Genomic DNA, 18,774 nt, shown 5'->3' on the forward strand with positions numbered 1-18,774 from the left:
TATTAGACATTCTCGAGTCAACTCTCAGAATAGGAAGACACAGATCAGATCTATTGCAATACACTTGTTACAACATGTGAGAGCGTATTCTATGAGGAACATTGTTGCTTTGGTGATAGATGCAGACTATTGCACTGGTGGAGATCACAATTGAATGATTTGTAGGCGGGAGATCAATTCCAGTGATTGACTGACAGCGCCGGAGGGCATTGCAGTAATATCCTACCAGAATATCAAGTTCTTACAGTCAAGTTCTGACATACTAGCTGACAATACTGAATGTCCTCTTTCTTAGGAATGGTTACATATACATATTACTGTACAAGTTATTCAAATAGAGCAGCTTTTTGAAGTTGAAACATTAGACCGAGAATTGTACAATTTTGCTGCTTGTCCCTGAGGGGTATTTGAAATAATAAATATATGCATATCCCCCAACAATCCAGATTGATCAAAGATCCCATTCATTTTGTGTTCAGACTAAAAGATAAAGTATACAAAACATTGTCAGATAAAATCAATTGATTAAAAGTGTTTCAAGGAACATTTGTTTTATATTGCGTTCAAGGCCAGATTTGTTTTTTCATTTCATTGTAAATAGATCAGACTTTGGGAGTAACCCAAGATAAAACAAATGAACAGATGCACTCGTTTGATGAAAATATAATTTTGCTTGTGTGATAATGTTGGGACCTTAAGTATTAAAGCCCAGTTGAATACATAATTATCTTTCTTCCAGCCCTTATCTTAGAGCATCCGTCCTAGTTAACTCTTAGTATTATGCTTCTTCTAAAACAATAGGCAGGACACGACGAGAAAACCAAAGCCTTGAGTGCCAGCTGTTAATTGTGAAGGGCGGCGTATAATTCTCTAAAAGACACGGAGGGCGCTACCTTACCAGTCGACATGTGTGTCTCCATATGTCACTCCATTACCGCTGGAAAATGAGTGCAAGTGACAGGTGGCCTGCGTTTGAGTGTGTGTAGGTGTAATCCTTTTGACAGCAGAGTATGCTCACGCTGTGACTTAGTGCCTTGCATACTATAGTTTGATTATGATTATACAACCAGGTGTGTGTAGGGCTCGCCCATAAACAAAAAGTGTGAAAGTTATATAGGGCCAGCTACTAGGGGAGTGCCCATGGTCCTTGGAGGCCAAGAACAGAACTTAGCTAAACTTTATTTTGAACCAAAAATATTCACTATAACTTCTTATAACAAAACATTTTATTTATGCAACTTGAGTAAATGTAGGCCTATCCTACTTCATCTTGAATAAAACTAATTATAGTATGAGTCTTTTTTTTCCCCCTCGTAGCCATTTTTGTGCAACGTCAAAAGATCAATCCAACATGCAAAATGAGAAAGTGAAACTCAGCTAAAGTGAAACCCAGCTAAAGTGAAAACTGATTCCTCAGCCAGGACCTTGACATATATTTGGAGGGGCACTGGCAAGGTGTTTAGACCACCATAACATTGTTTTAACTCAATTATACAGCGGCTAGCATCACATTTGTTTCTTCACCATTCACTGAGTTAGTCTCTCTCCAAACGCCTTTAGGCATGACCGACTGAGTAAAGGGGAACCCGTTGACTGGACCTTTTTAAGGGGGCCAGCCATTTGTGTGGGTGGGCCTGGGTCTGTGTGAGGGAATGATGGTTTAAGATACTAGCTCATTCCAGTAGAGTTTTAGCCTGTGTTGATCTTTCAAGATTTAGTGCAGATAACATACAATGATAAGAAAAAGCCAAGAAAAATATCCATACTTCAGGGACTTAGCTTGCAGTCAGTATCATTAAATAACTTCAAAATGTAGCTTGGTTAATAGAAGGAGCATGGTGTTCAAGTGTGCAATGAGAAGTGTTCAGTGAAGGGTGCATAGAAGTGTATGGTGTCACAGTAGGAGCCTGAGACTGAGACCTCTGGAGTGGTAGTCTGCTGCCATCGCCGCTGATGGCCGCTTTCTTTACGGCCGAAGGAGCGATAGACGATGTGTGTCCTTCCTCCTCCTCCCTCCTTCTCCTCCTCTTCTATCACTCCATCGCCCCTCCTCCACCGGCTCGATGAAAAACTCTTCTTCCTCCATCCTGATCATACCAGCCATGAAAGAAGAGCATGGGACAATCAATTGGATGACAAGATGAATACGCAGAGGTAGGTAGGTCCACTCCAAGTCTAACTGGATTGTGGCCTTCAACAAAATACGGAAAATGTGGACACTGCAACAGCTTGGGAAAACAAAGTGTGCCCTAAGACAATAATGGGCATGGATGGGTATCATAGCACGTCCCTTCATAGTCTATAGACCTTTATGCTTAAAGATAGCTCTGTAAAAGGTAATGTAAACAAAGGGTATGTAAACGAAGGTGTCCCACCGCAGCTAGCAACATGCCCTTTTATGGAGCCATAGGATTTGTATTAACACCGCATTTCTTTTCAGTTCACACACCACACGGACAGGTAGCGGATTGTGACGAGATATTCACTGCTTTTGAAAAAAAAGTGGATTTCGGCAACAAGAACGCTTGGTCCAGCATCAGACTCCACCATTAAAGTGAAGTAAAGGTGTGCCAAAAAGACAACAAACATTTCATAACACAACATGTACAATATATGAAGGTCATCACGGTCATCTCTGACATCACAGTTAATATGTTTCAGTCCGACCCAACTTCTCCATCCATTCTTGCCCTGGCTATTTAAAGAGGTTTTTCCTTTCTGCACCCCAGTGTTGTGTAAGGAAGAAAAGAGTAGAGGATGGGGACAGCAGGTGATCCCTCCTGGAGACCTGCCGAGCTCCAGAGTGACACCCTGGCATCTAAAATGGCCAACACAACATCAATGAGAGGATGAGACTGTCCCACTCCCCATCCTGGACTAACACATTCTGTCAGGTAATTCCCCACGTCCGCCTTACACACTCACACACACAGTCACAGACACCAGCCGCGGGCACTAATGCAAACTCCCAGGGAGAAGTAAAGCAGTGTGCATAATATTGAAGAGAACACACACACCACGCACAAAAAAAAGAAGGAGTTGCGTGCACATTTATAAGGAAAACAGGCACTGGGAAAATTGCCCGTCACTCTCCGTTATTCCATCTGTCTGTTTAAGACAACTGGTATAATTACCAAGGCAACGCACTGCTGTAGAGGAGCGCCATGGCGGAGAAGACGACAGAGAGAGAGAGAGACGAGGATGCGAGGAGAGGCTCTAGAGAGAGGGAGAGCGCAACAGAGAGACAGCCAGAGAACCCATTGATATGATCAGCGTTTGTCTGCTTCTCCCATCCACTATGACAGCAGAAGGAAGGGATGATGAGCAAGCTGAAGAAAGAATGAAATATACACTATACATTACAGAGGAATGTGTTGAGTGACAGGCTATGTGTAGATAGTAGTATGATGTGATTGTGAATATGTATTAAGTTAAAGGTGAAGATGGTTAAGAGGTTCTTTGAGAGGATAGACACTCGGTAGAGTTTGAAAACACATGTATATAACTTAACACAACAGCAATTATCAAATATAGTTCATAAGGTTAATAGGTCTTCTTGTATAACTATTGTATACATTAGGCCTATGGGGACCATAGTGTTAGGCTGCCAATCCCAAAACATCTGTTTCTTAGTCTTGCGCGTGTTTTTGCTTATGAGCAATGTATTTCTATCTTCTCCCCATGTGTTGTCATGTTTTGACATGTGCTTGTCTCGACTATTTGCATGTGTTTTGCATGTGGTTAAATTGCAGCCAAGTCAATGGTTTCGCCAGAATTTACAGGCAGTAGAGGGATGAGGGAATTAAAAATGTAGTATTTGTCTGTATATACTGCACATATAACATTGGCTATTTCATTGTGTGAAGTTTGAATGCAAAAATCGATACATATTTCACCTTTAAAAAATACAATATATAGACTGCATCGTGTATTATCCCTATGACTCTCAGGGGCCCACTGTGTGAAGGGCTGTTATGAGAAATGCTAACGGTGTCCGCATCTCTATCCATGATGTCTCATATCTGCTGCAGTACAGTACCTATACACCTGCCTGAAGTTAACAAATATATGTTTTAATTCAAGTATAAGCACAAAAAACAATCAGGTCTTCTAATGGACACAAGCATGCATGCTACTTATTTGAGCTCTGAAAGATTACAACTTGTATGTGCTTGAATAGCCCAGAGAGGATATTAACAAACTTGGTCCCCCCTCAGAAATAAAAAGGAGCTATTTTTTTATTGCCTCTCTCTCTCTCTCTCTCTCTCTCTCTCCTCTCTCTCTCCTCTCTCTCATCTCTCTCTCTCTCTCTCTCTCCTCTCTCTCTCTCTCTCTCTCTACTCTCTCTCTCTCTCTCTCTCTCTCTCTCTCTCTCTCTCTCTCTCTCTCTCTCTCTCTCTCTCTCTCTCTCATCTCTCTCTCTCTCTCTCTCTCTCTCTCTCTCTCTCTCTCTCTCTCTCTCTCTCTCTCTCTCTCTCTCTCTCTCTGAGGCTTTGGTCCCAGTAGGATGTCGACAAGCCACTGACCTGCCCTCTCTACCCTCCCTACCTCTCTCCCTCATTCTCTCTCTCTCTTCTCATCCCTCCATTTCCCGGGCCGTGGTACCGCATTCCGATCGGAGCTGATGGATCTGCGATGGTGCATGCATTCCCACTCCAGAATACCAAGCAGTGAGGAGAGGAAAGCTGTGTCAAAGAAAAAAGATGACATGTGGGACTGGGAGACATGGTCGGATCGATGGCAGCCGGCATAGTGGGGGCGGAGGGGTTAGAGAGAGAGAGAGAGAGAGAGAGAGAGAGAGAGAGAGAGAGAGAGAGAGAGAGAGAGAGAGAGGTGTGAGCTAGCCAGAGGAAGTCCTTTGAAAGAAAGAAAAAGGGGCTAGGGTTAAGGGAATAAAGCATCAAAGAGTCTGCTGCCATACTGAGAAGTATTGTCTTCATCTCCTCCAAAGCAGGAGCAGCAAAGTCACAGTCCAGGGGATTACAGGGAGGCTTGTCCAAACCGACTGTGTCCAGAACAACCGACAGAAATGTAGACTCATTGACAATATAGCAGCAGCCGCCGTCATGTGCCAACACTATAGTTGGATTGTTCAAAGGCAAGGTTAAGGGCAAAATAGAGCTAAGCTAAATGTAAAAATCTACCATGATGACATATTGTAGCAAGAGGTGTAATGCAAAAGAACTATCTGTAGTTGTCTGTTTACCGGACTTACACAAGAAGTGTTCATTTTTTTATTTTTTTATTAATGTACTTTAAAAAGATAGAGAATGAACTGTCCTTGAACATGATCAAAGACTCTACCGAGAGAACTAATGTGTTTCTTTGACAGGATGTGTCCGTTTGGTAAGAGCTGATTTAAACTGATAAACATTTGATTGAAAAGGAACCTTGCAGAAGGACTGAATGTCAAATGCATCAATTTATGAAACAACATTTATGAAAACATATCCTCAATGGACTTTGCTGTGAATGGTGTATCCTAGCTCAAGGTGAAATTGGAGATAAGAGAATGCTTTGGTTTCTACAAAGTTGTTGCTAACATTGCTAAAGCCTTAGCATGATTATTGTATTCTGTAGGGCCTTGCTTAGGGATTGCTGTAACTTCAGCTGCCTTGCCAATTGTTTCTCCTCTTATTACTGTGAATGAATTGCGCCCCTTTGGGTGATGAGCTTAAAGATGTTTCTTTAGAGTTGAGATGTTTAAATTTAGCGTATTAGCTATTTGACACAGCTGCTGTCTACATGTTATCATCATGTTCATTGATTCTGAATGATTCTCAAATGACACACAGGAAGTAACCGCTACATGTCTTGCTGCAAAGGTCACGGCTGAGCATCTAGTTCATTTGAATTTCTTATTATACATTTTGATGTTTACAAAGACATCACTGCGGACGTTGATTGTTTTTCAAATTCAAATCTTGGTGACTTTTAAGCAAAACACCCATTCAGGCTCACAATTCAGCATATTATATCCCTGGGTTAATAATAGCCTACTCTCAGTACCATTGAGATGGTAAAACTGACCACAACCCTCCCTTTGAGACCAGAAGCCCCATCTGCAGCATCCAAATCTGGAGCCATACACACAGAGTGAGGGTCCAGTTACAACAGGATGATCCTCTGTGTTTGAAGGCACAGTAAGCTATTTAAAGGCCTGAGAGGAGTAACTTAAGTCCTGGGTAAGTGTCCTGGGGGGTGGGGGGTGAGATAGACCAGTATAGCAGAAAAGCAGTGTTGGAGTAGAAGAGCAGATGTGGTGGTGAGGATCAAAGTCACACCCGGTCAAGGCCCTTCAGATCAGTCCACCACAGGCAGCAGTGTGTGTGTGTGTGTGTGTGTGTGTGTGTGTGTGTGTGTGTGTGTGTGTGTGTGTGTGTGTGTTTCTGTTTGATCTGGTGTCACTATGGGTGGAAGTGCGTGTTTGATCTGATTCATAACCCTGCTACTGTTGGCTTACTTCACACACATGCATCCATGGGCAGGCAGGCATGCATGCAGGGCAGACCCAGTCACACACACACACACACACACACACACACACACACACACACACACACACACACACACACACACACACACACACACACACACACACACACACACACACACACACACACACACACACACACACACACCACACACACACACACACACACACACATCCAAGGCACAAACATAGCTTTGATAGTGACTCACTGGTACTGTGTGTAACCCTCCAATTCATTCACCCTTTGAGTCATAAGAGAATCAGGCTCATACAATAGTAAGGCTGATTTGAAAAATTAGATACAGGGACTAAAAGGACACGTCATCCGCAAATATTAATAGCGTACTATTTAATCCCATCAGTTGCAAATCGTACCTTTGTGTTACCCGCCAAGCACTGAGTTTTGTGTCAGGAATCGGGATTACCAATTTGGCATTCATTTGTTTCAGAAATGTATGACGGCGGCATCAAGCAAAGCTATTCAAAGCATCCAGGGAGGCTATATATACAAGACCCCGCTGCTTTATTGTAGCAGGATAAAAGGTAGAGAGCAGCAGGAGGAGAAGGCAAGAACTGCAATTAAGGTTAAGTATTAAGACAGATTCATTAAGCAAATTCAATTATTTGCTTAACGTCCTGAAGAGCGAAGCGATTGCCCAATTATGTTAATCGGGGATATGCAAAGAGGATGAGAAGGAATAAATCCGAGGCAGCAAACAAAGTTTACCAAGTGTAAACACATGAATAGAAAGCTAAGTCTTCTCATATCTTTTTCTGACCTTGGTGTGTTACTCAAGCACAACAGACACTGTCAGGGTGTGTGTGTGTGTGTGTGTGTGTGTGTGTGTGTGTGTGTGTGCACGTGTGTGTGTGTGTTTGTGTATGTGTGTGTGTGTGTGTGTGTGTGTGTGTGTGTGTGTGTGTTTGTGCATGTGTGTTTGTGTGTGTAAGCCAGACGCCAGTGTGATTTAAGCCGTGCAGGACTTAGTTGCAGCCCCTTCCCTGTCACCCTGGTCAGCTCATTACATTGAGTGGTCACTCAAAAGAACAACAACAATAAAGCTACACAACCTCACGTACAGTACATACTGTACACACACACACACACAAGCATGGGAGCTCTGTCCGGGTCACCTTCTATTTCTCTTTCCCATCTTCCTTCACCTCATTTGCAAATTGTTTATCTTTGACCTATATTTTGAATGCTTGCCAATCACACACACACACACACACACACACACACACACACACACACACACACACACACACACACACACACACACACACACACACACACACACACACACACACACACACACACACACACACACACACACACACACACACACACACACACACACACACACACACACACACACACACACACACACACACACTATGGGTCAGGGTTTTAACTCTCCAGTCCAGCACATACACATTAACTGTCTGCGAACCCTAAAATAAAAGGGCACATTATACAATTGAAGTAGTGAAAGGAAGAGGAAGAGACATGAATAAACAGGAAAGACCCTCTCTGTGAGTTTCCCACATATCTCCAGGAACATCTTTCTACTTTTGAGTCAGACCCCCACGTGTGCACTTTGGTCAACCACTTCTCCCATTCCTCTAAATAGTTTTTGCACCCTTCCTTTGTCTCCTTTCCACCCTTCCTGCCATATAATCTGCTTCTCTGCTTTCCTCTTTTCCTTACAGTAGCTCTTTTTCTTTCTCGCTCTCTCTTTTTTTTATCTTACAATCCCATTAGTATCCCAGCTCTTTCCATTTCTCATAAAACTAAGTGGTAGAAGCACTCTAAATGTGCCGTCAGGAGCCCAGGTGTTGGAATAAAAAAGGGGAGACGAAAAGACAACAGAGCAAAAGGCCATAATATTTGAACAGACTATGGGATGGCACGGGCCTAAAAATAGCAGGGAGTCAGCCAAACCTTTGCAAAAGCCTGACCGCATGATCTGTGGAAATTTTTGGTTTTTGGGGGCGAGCTAGAGCGTTGACACAGACAGAAACACAGTGGCTGACAGTCTGGTAGATAGAGAGAGAGAGAGAGAGAGAGAGAGAGACTGAGGGAAAGCCAGACACACACACACACACACACACACACACACAGCTTGCTAAAGGGGCTGACTCGCTAACCCGTTCTCTATTGTTGTTATTCATCAGGACAAGAAGCTCCATCCCTCCGTCTTTCTATCCAAACAGAGATTATGAATCAGCAGTGTGAAGGATGAAAAGGAAAATATGAGGAAATACAGACAGACAGAATGAGCAGAGGAGTTAAAGCAGAAGGAATGTGTGATAACCAGCCAAAAGAGGTGGTGGGAAAAGGAAGAAGTGGGTAAAAATGAGGACGGTTTGAAAGTGACAGGTGAGAATTAATATTAAGAGAACTGAAAGGAATTTTGGGTCAAGACAAGGATATTAAAAGGTGGAGTAAGCCATTCTGGAGAATGCTTGTTGGCAAAATCACTTTTTTAATCAAAATTACGATCCGCTAACCTGTCCGTACCTGAAGAAATAAAATCCAGTGTTGCTGTAAACTGGCATGTGGAAAGCTATTGTAGGCCCCCTTTGTTTACATACCCGTTTACAGCGCACACACACACACACAGTACGGACAGGTAGTGGGTCGCGAGTTAGGATTCACTGATTTTGACAAAAAGTGATTTTGACAACAAGCGTTCTTCAGAATGACAAATGAAGCAAACATTCTCCATCTCTTCCTCCTCCTCTATCCATCTCACTCTTTCGTTCTTTTTCTCTCAGCAGTCTGACAACTTTCCCACACAGCCAAATTGTTCTTGGCCGCGATCAACATTGGAGGAGTCAGGACAAGTTTAGGGGAGTGTTTACAAGATCCAGTCCTCAGAAGCGTCCACACTTGGTCTCTACTGTTGTCCTTTCACACTGTGGCTCAGGTGCTGCCAGCAGACCTACTGTATACTTGACAGTTTGCTGCAGAGGGCCAGAGGCTGTATAACATGAAGCTGATATATACTGTGTGGTCGGATCAAAACCTACTCTAACCCCCAAGGGAAGGTTCAGAGTGGCTGGTTCAATTACAGCATCCCCCCCCCCCTACAATGCCAAACAGATCCTGGGGCAGTGCACCAAAGGCAATCTCTGAGAAGATGTGTGTTTTAGCCTTGGAACTCAGGATGTTACCTTGTGTAAATTAGGAAATAAGATCTCCTTAATGAAACTATTGAAACAAATGCAGGTGCCTTAATAAATGCACCCTGTGTTTACGTTAAAAGATTAAGTGATTGCTGCAAGACCGATATGATCGCAACAGATAGAGGACCGTAAAAGACTTAGAATAGAATACTGGGGGTTGACTTCTTCTTGGTTCCTGGTTGTGAAATAGTCTTAAAATAACATATTATATTAGGCCTTGTTTCCACTGAGCAGTACAACTTGGTGTGATACGGTACACAACGGTTACCCTATCTGGCTTGCGTTTCCACTGCCGACAGTACCCTTTCTTGGAAGACGGGGTAAATGCCTGACGGTTATAGGCGCTGTCAGTGCTGTTCACGCTAAGCCAGTTTCCAGCTACATGGTTCCAGTGGTACCATGGTATTAACTCTTGCCGAGGAGATTACACATTGTGAGATTTCAATGCTCACTTGCAATGGAAATGGAAATCGCAATTTGTCAAACTAATTAATTTGTACAGTTTTAAATGTATAGATTGTTAAATTGTGAAAATGTTTTGAAGGTAAACAATTTATTGTGCAGCCAAACTAAGTTGTAAGTGAGCAGACTGACACGTTTTAATCAAATGGAGGTTAATCTTTACAGATCTTTAGCCTTTTGTGTTGCCCTCAATGTGCTCAGGCCAGCACAGTAACACACACTTACTCACAAACAAAGCCCAGCACCAGCCAAGCGCCTATGAATCCTTCTAACTGACCTAGCCAAGGCATCGATCAGTGTGTGTGTGCGTGTGTGTGTATTTCAGTGTGTTCACATTTGTGTGTGTGTGTGTGGTCTTCCGGATTGATAAATGACCCCGATTAGTGGCAACTGACCGCTCTATGATTGCAATCTGAGTGCAGCAGAACAGCTGTTCTCAGAGCAGCGTGTCTAGAGCGGACTGGGATTAATACAACAGCACTTTAATGAATTACAAACCAGCCATATAGGCCTGGGATCTGCAGGCCAGTCATAATAACGTGTCCTTACCTGTAGATTGTGAGGAAGTTACTGGAAAAATGCACTATTTTGAAGTGACTTGGGCAAAGAAAGTCTGGTATTTTCAGATCTCTCCATATTCAGTCCATTTCAATTGTTTGGATAAGCTGTCAGTTTGGATTGTTGAATAAATGATGTTTGTCTCCGTGAGCAAGACTCTGCGCTTAAACAAACACAACAGACCTGCTTTATCTCTTCACACCTTCAAGAAATCCCTCTCACTTGTTGTCGCTGCATTTATGTCTCACTCATCTTTACACCCTCCTGACTCTGTCCTATCGACTCCTCCCTGATGCTGACAATCCCTCACACTCTAAGACACACACTCGCACACACACACGCACACACACACACATACACACACACACACACACGCTCATGCACACACACACACACACAAACACACACACACACACAGACGCTCATGCACACGCACACACACAAACGCGCTCGGATCCACACCCATCCCCGTCCTTATCTCTACTCTATCTGTATATCTTCCACATCTATTGGGTATACCTGTAACCTAGCAACAGAGCAGAGTGAAGACCCTCCTCTATACCTGCTCACTGACTGCTGGACCTGACAGCCAATCAAATTGTTTCAGTGCAGTATCGAGAGCCAATCAAACACTTGCTATTGCTGGGAGTTGGCCCCTGCACTCCACCCTTTTGACCCCTCATTGCGGGTAAAGGAACGAGCATGCGCATGCATATTTAAGGCATGTGCATTGGCTTCCTCACAGAGACAGATCACAGGACTGGGCTGACTTGCCTGCTGCCAACAACAACCAACCCTTCCTTAACACAGTGAGGAAAGCAACCTGTGGAAACATGCGGCGTGTGTGAAAGTGTGGTTGAGCGTGATTATTGATGGAAAACTAGACTTCCATGATGAGATTTATACATCTGATCAAGCCCTCAAGAAAATGCACAGTCTATGGTTGGGTGAGATATAATTAATATCAGAAAAAAGCTCTGGCAGGTGGGGATCTTCTGACATGACCGTCTTATCAAATATGTTCTCTCTCTTCGCCTATGGTGTTGGTATAAGTGTGTAACTGGAGGCTTCCTGCTTTACCACTGTGGTACAAAAATCAACATGTGTCTGACCATAGGCACAGGTGTTGCTACGTGCCAATAATGTTTCCTCACAAATACCAAATGATTATTTTCAGGTTCTCTCTCTCTTACACGTAGCTGGATTGCCAAACGGACTGGGTGAAGAACTAGGAGCCCAAGCGATCAGGGTACCCAGAGTCAGAGGCTCTGTGCAGAAAGTATGTGCGGGCAAAGAAATAGCCAACACAATTACTTTATGTCACAAACAAGAAGCACTTTATATAGCACTTTTACCAGTTTTTTCACAGGACCAAAGCGCCTAACATTGTTTTGTTCACATTCACACACACACACACACACATCAGCAGCTACAACACAGGGTGAAAGCTAACTATCGGGAGGAATTCGGGGTCAGTGTCTTGCCCAAAGACACTTCGAAATGTGGCGGGGAGGCGGGGGATCGACCCACCGCCCTACCCGCTTCACCACAGTCGTCCTTGTTGCTTTGTGTCCTGCCATTCTCTGTTGCGAAGCACTTTGTAAACTTTTTTTTTTAAGAGTGATGTGAATTCGCATAGCATGTGTTTATAGAATTTTTGGATGTCATGCCGTACTTATCTGCGTGACATAGACCTTCTCCTTAACCTAACCCTCTTTCATCTCCCTCTTTCGTTTTCACCAGCCTGTCTCCTGCTTCTTTTATTTTCACATTCCTTCTCTTTTTTTTCCAGCGGAATCTGTCAAAACACAGTGGAATGGGAAACGGGGGAAGGCATCCCGCGCGCTAGAGAGTCCCCTATCTAGCTTTGAATGGTAAGAGCTCCTTTCTGGCTCTGTCGACGGCGCTGGTTGCACTGCTTCAGAGGGCGGCGATCAAAGCTGGAAAAATTGTGAGAATTAATCAGACTCTTGTCGGATAGTTGGATACACAGGGAGAAGAGAGGCAGCGGTAGAAGAAACAGGGAGAAGCAAGAGACATCTCAGTCCGTACAAATTTACACATCCGTCTCCGCAAACATTTCCTGTCACTAACGCCTCGACTCCGTCTGCACATATACAGAAGTACAACCGACTTGAAGCAACATCACCAGCAATGAAGTGTTATCAGATCTGCAAACTTTGAAATTCCTTATCCCACAAGACACGTTGAAAGAGATTAAAGGGTATCCATGTTTTTTTTTTTAGCATGAAAACACATCCAAGGAATTCCAAGTGTTGCTATATAGCTCTGTCATAGTTGTAAGTTTGAATACTGCTGGAAGAATCAATGTAACAGTCCTATAGTATTTCAACAGAACTCATGTCCATTACCCATCTGGTATTTCATTTGCATAATTGTAAATGGTTATACTTAATACGAAAGGATCAAAGACAGTATTTAGTTTCTAGAGAAGAGTATCTTCGCAAATGAAAGTATTGGTAAAACTGACCCAAGATACTATTTTGATAGTGTGTATACTCTATTTACTTTACTTACAGTTACATAAAGGCAACACGAGGATCTTAACATCGGCATGTAAGCACTTCTTTTGAAAAACTATGACAACTCTCTCCATTTAAGTGCAAGGACGAGAGTGTGCCAACTATGTATACTTGAGTGGTTGTGGATGGCTGGTGCGTGAAGCATATTGGAGCCTTGGGAGGCAAACAATGGGAGCGTCAGTGAACTGAGGCCACACAAGGACTGTAGAGCTTCTATGTTCTCCATCCAACTCATTCTCTATTCCTCTATACTGTCATTCCTACAGTGGAGGTAACGCCATGAGAGCTCATAGACACAAGTTATCTAGACCTGGTCAGGTGTGGAAAAACTATAGAAGCAGGATCAGGCAGAAGGTAGATTACACAGTGAATCTACCTTGTATCCCAATCGTCTACATCTTGCATTTCTATTTAGGCGCCCATGTCTGGCACAAAACCCTTGAGATATTTACCATTTGCTATAGGCCTCACAACAGCATTCTTCCAAACCCCTAGCGTTACCCTTAACTCTTACAGCATCCAAATACTCAGCATGTGCTAGCTTTGCAAAGGGTATTTGAACAAATAACTTGTAACCCCACAAACTGGGCTACTGTAGTTAGTGAAAGGGCACCTTGACCTTTAAAGTATAGCGATAGATTACGACGTTGATTAGTAAGCTAGTTAGCCAGACATGCTACCAAATGCAGCTTAAGTTAGAGCAGTTAAACACAATGTTAAATCAATTCCTTTTTTTCAGTTATGCAAGGCTGTGATTGGATAATCGCTGTTCAAGGGGAGGAGCACGGTGAACGTGATTTCCTGGCTAAAATATGTCAACAATTGTGTGAAGAATTAGTTTTCCTCTAGGGTAGATCAACTTTCAAAATGAGTGATAAAAAGATCAGCGACATGTACACTTACACTAACTACATAAAAGAGCAACAATCCTGCATTATGGAGTGCCGTTCAGCAGTACAACTAGTGGTGACGCATTCTATTTCCTGAATGTTTTAAGTAGATTTTAACATAAAAACGCTCCTGAGTGCCTATTTCTACAGAAGGTACTTTTGCGGTAGATCAGAACATAGATGAAATGAAATGTATCACAGTGAAGTCTCGAGGTTCGAGGTCTTTAAAAAGTTGTTCCTTTGAATTCAGAATCAATCAGATTTAAACACATACAGCACCAATTCTAAGTCACATCCCCGCCTTGATGTTTCAGAATAGCCTGAGATATAATTTTTTTCCTGAGACTCCGTATGGAGATTTCAAGACATTTCCCTTTGACGTGTGAGCGCTACCAGCAGAGGGCGACACTGTGATGCTGCAGGCCCCGTAGGATCTCAGTGGGCAGTGAGGTCTGCAGGGTCTGTCTGGTGGGCAGAACAGAGAGAGGAAGACAAGAGACAAGGGGGGTAGAGGCAGAATGTGTGTGGGAGAGAAAAAAACACTAAACAGAAGGTGAGGCGAGACAACTGAGTGGGGGGGCCATGAGACTGAGATGTACTCAGAAGGAGAGTGTGTGTGTGTGTGTGTGTATGTGTGTGTGTGTGTGTGTGTGTGTGTGTGTGTGCGCATGTGCGTGCGTGTGGGTGTGTGTGTGTGTGTGTGTGCATGCGTGTGTGTTCGAGCTTGTATGTGCATGAGGCTTATGCATGAGATCTTGCATAAGCGCAGGTGTCAGCAGGTGCATGCAAGCACTAATACAAAGTGGTGCATTGGCATCTGTGTGTGCGTGTCTATTGTATGTGTGTGTATGCGTGCGTGCGTGCGTGTGCATGTGTGTGTGCGTGCGCATGTGTGTGTGTGTGTGCCTAAGGACAATACTGCTCCCTCATTACCAAACTGTTTCCTCCAGTCCAGCGCTAATGAGGAGAATCACCGTCACCGTGGTAATCAAGGTCAAGCCTAGGCCAACACACAGCATTAGACGCAGACACAACTTCACACACTTTGCAAAACCGCAATGTGCCCGTGTGTGTGTGTTTGTGTACGTGTGTGAGCACAGCTGGATTTAGCGACACATTTACAATCGGTATAGCCTGTCTTTATGTGGATGTACACTGATCGAATGCACTGTCAAAGGGGAGAGGCAGAATGGGTGGAGCTTTGCAGGATCCCACATGATCCAAACCGTTTGATAGGAAGGCTGTGGGTGTGATGTTATATCCCTCCAGTCTCCTCATCCTCCTCTTTCTTCGCGGGACAAAAATAACTTTAGGGAGAGGACGCATGCATGAAGACAGGTGGTCAGGGGTAAATGAGAGGACTATAAAAGAAGCATAAGGATGAGAGAGAGAGAGAGAAAAGGAAGGGGCCGGAGAGCAAGGCAGGGTGTGATATAAGGGGGGAGCTATAGAAAGAGAGGGAGGAGTAATTAAAGGAAAAGAGCAAGACTTGGCTCCTTAGTCTCATCCCTCAAGACCGGCCTGACACCGCTACAGCTAGCTAATGTCATAGCAACAGGGAGAAGAGAAAAGTCTAATGGGCGCGGCACGGAGGAGAGGAGCGAAAGAGCAGGTAGAGGCGAGAAAGAGGTGGTAAAGGGAGGGAGGACGGAGTGACGGATAGGAAGGACGAGAAGGAGGAATAGAAGGTGTGAAACAGAGAGAGAGATGAACATTGCACAGTCAAGGACAGGGACATCAGGCTACAAGCGATGTGAATGATATAAACATGGAGGAAAGGGGGAGAGGGAGGAGGGCACAGAGGTGGAGAGAGAGAGAGAGAGAGAGAGAGAGAGCGAGAGAGCTGGCAAAAAGCCAGAAGAATAAAGGCCATACCGTCACCTTCTTCTCCTTCTCATTTCACCTTCTATCTCTTCTTCTGTTGTGCAGCTGTACCTGTGTTTACCATTGTCTCTATATCTAATTATCCCCTCTGAATAATTCACCAGAGTATCAATAATTCAGCTGTAACTAGCTGAGACACACCAGCAGAACCTGGAGCTCACTTTAACATAGACAGGGCCACCGTCAAACACAAGCAAACACGCACAGTGGGGGGTGTAGTTTTGTTTAAGGGAGTGGCCTGCATTAAAATTCTGAGTAAGATGTTGTTAACATGGTGTTACACTGAACATTATCATCAAGGGGACATTGAGACAAAGTTAACAACATGGTCTCAAAGTGATCTTGTTTACGCAGTTGACCATGGATCTGTATATAGCAGATATCACTGTTTAACCATCCGAGTACGATGCACCGTTGCAATAACTGCCTATGCGATCACACAACACGCCACAAGCATTATTACTTCATCACTGCCTGGCACCGTCTATGTTGACACACAAGGGCTGTCACTTCCCATTCAAAATTTAAACTACTGTTTGAAAGTGAGAAAATATTAAACTGTTTTCCAACACTGTTGTCTGATGCAGGGAGGTTTTTACATACACATTACATTACAGTTTCCTCATTAGCACAGTGTTGACTGCAATCAGTTGGATTTCATCTCTACTTGTAATTACATATGTGGCTCTTTACGACAACTGTCTGGCAGCAACACTATGGGGGAAAAAACACACTGCTTGGACAAGAAAATGTGTCACTAACCAAATCACTCTGCAGAAGTTTGGACTTAAAGCCTGCCAATCATTCCATCTCCCAGTCCCAACAGAAAGAGAGAGAGAGAGAGAGAGAGAGAGAGAGAGAGAGAGAGAGAGAGAGAGAGAGAGAGAGAGAGAGAGAGAGAGAGAAAGAGGGGAGGCCGCAGTGACAGCTTTATATCTCTGGTTCAGTCCCCAGCACCCCTTCATCTCCTCCAGTTCTCCAAATCTTTTATTTTAGCGTGAATCGTTGGCAGGTTAAGCGCAGAACTGGGGCTCTTCAAGGAGCCTGTTTTATCCATCAACTCCCTTGATATTTTCCAGAGACACTTGCTGCAACGCACGGACAGACGCACACGCACACACAGACGCACACGCACACACACACACACACACACACACACACACACACACACCTTTGTTGTAAAGACGGATTAGCAACTAGGACCAAAGCCACTATAAAAGATTCCTACCTAGAGCTTATGAAACGTGTGTGTGTGTGTGTGTGTGTGTGTGTGTGTGTGTGTGTGTGTGTGTGTGTGTGTGTGTGTGTGTGTGTGTTTCAGCCCAAATAGAGTGTACACCAATAGGATCTGCCGCTCAATCGATTGGACTCAGACTGCGCCTCAGTTGACAGGCCGAACCTGTTGTTCTCTCGATTGATCCAACATCTTGTGTTATGTGAGTGAGTGTGTGTGTGTGTGTGTGTGTGTGTGTGTGTGTGTGTGTGTGTGTGTGTGTCTGCGTGTCTGTGTGCATGTGTGTGTGTGTGCATGTGCATTTAAAACACACACACACAAGAAAGATTTATGAGGGGATTAAAATGTGTTGCTTTATTTTAATGGTTTAAGGCCTGTGTTCACAGACCTTTATAAAATAAAATCCTTGAGCACATACTGCACATGCCTAGCTGATCTTCATCTTCTCTCATAATCATTGCAAGCCCAGGAGGTCAACTTAATTGTAAGCAAGATACTTTATCATTTGAATTTACCACTTTACAATTAAAAAAGCAAGGGCTTGGTATTATTTAAAAAAAATCTTTCTGATACTGATGTTTACGTACACATACCAAAACCCTACCTCCACAGCGGCAAATACACCAGAGATGGCTTGAACTGGAAAGAACAGGTTAGGTGTGAAAGCACCCCAAGTGTTGCCACTCAAGATCTCACACAATGCAGTGTATACTCAACCTAATACAATTAACAATCGCACAAACCAGATTTTAATCACCCTATTTACATGAAGTCTTTTAACACGCCTAACACAATGGAGCAAAATGAGGGAAATGAAGTTGTCAAAAAAACAAAAAGAATGAGAGGCTAAAGCTGAGAAGCAGAACCAGCAGGTTAGCACTAATGGTCAATGACATGTTAGCGCTGTGGCTAGGCTAAGCGTAGGCGCCTGAACTGCTGAAATATTTACAGTGCGTACAGAGCGAGAGACTCATTCACTTCAAATCAGCTGGAGCAGAGAGAGAGAGAGAGAGAGAGAGAGAGAGAGAGAGAGAGAGAGAGAGAGAGCTGGGCCACTTTTCTACCTCTTCACTGCACTGGGCTTACAGCACACACAGTCAAATGGACAGCACCACATGAATAATGTGCATGTGTGACTTTTTGTTTTACTTATTAATTTTTGCCCCGGCATGCTGGACCTTTGTTTACCGGCCAAGGTTTAAAGATAAGTAAGTTCAGACACAAACTAATTTGTCTCTATTTGCTTCTCAAATGTTTCATTTAACCATATTCATACACAGGGACTTTTTCTAGAGTTTTGTGCTAATTATTTTGCAGGGTGTGCTTTTGCACTAGAAACCAAATCTTGTCTCTTTCACTACTTGTTATTTGCATCTTTCCCTTCTATATATCTATCAACAGCTATTTCAACACGTACATGCAAGCCTGCCCCTCCTATAGTAAGTATTTTGAGTTATTTCTTGCAGTGTGTGTGTGTGCGTGTGTGTTTGCGCGCACGCTCAGTCTACCTGTGCATGA

The 18,774-nt window shown here is 43.6% G+C and overlaps 1 protein-coding gene across 1 annotated transcript in view; it reads right to left on the bottom strand.

Moving 5' to 3' along the window:
* Positions 1-2,695: 2,695 nt before the first annotated feature.
* Positions 2,696-18,774, bottom strand: part of LOC307256898 (A disintegrin and metalloproteinase with thrombospondin motifs 2-like) — a gene marked incomplete at its 3' end in the record, with an annotated part of 46,128 nt that continues 30,049 nt past the window's right edge. The window contains exon 3 of the mRNA XM_080036014.1: positions 2,696-2,818. Within this exon, the coding sequence (XP_079892140.1) occupies positions 2,696-2,818 (123 nt within the window). The remainder of the gene's footprint in view (positions 2,819-18,774) is intronic.

This window comes from Ammodytes marinus, assembly GCF_949987685.1.
Source record: "Ammodytes marinus genome assembly, chromosome: 10".
Lineage (NCBI taxonomy): Eukaryota > Metazoa > Chordata > Actinopteri > Uranoscopiformes > Ammodytidae > Ammodytes > Ammodytes marinus.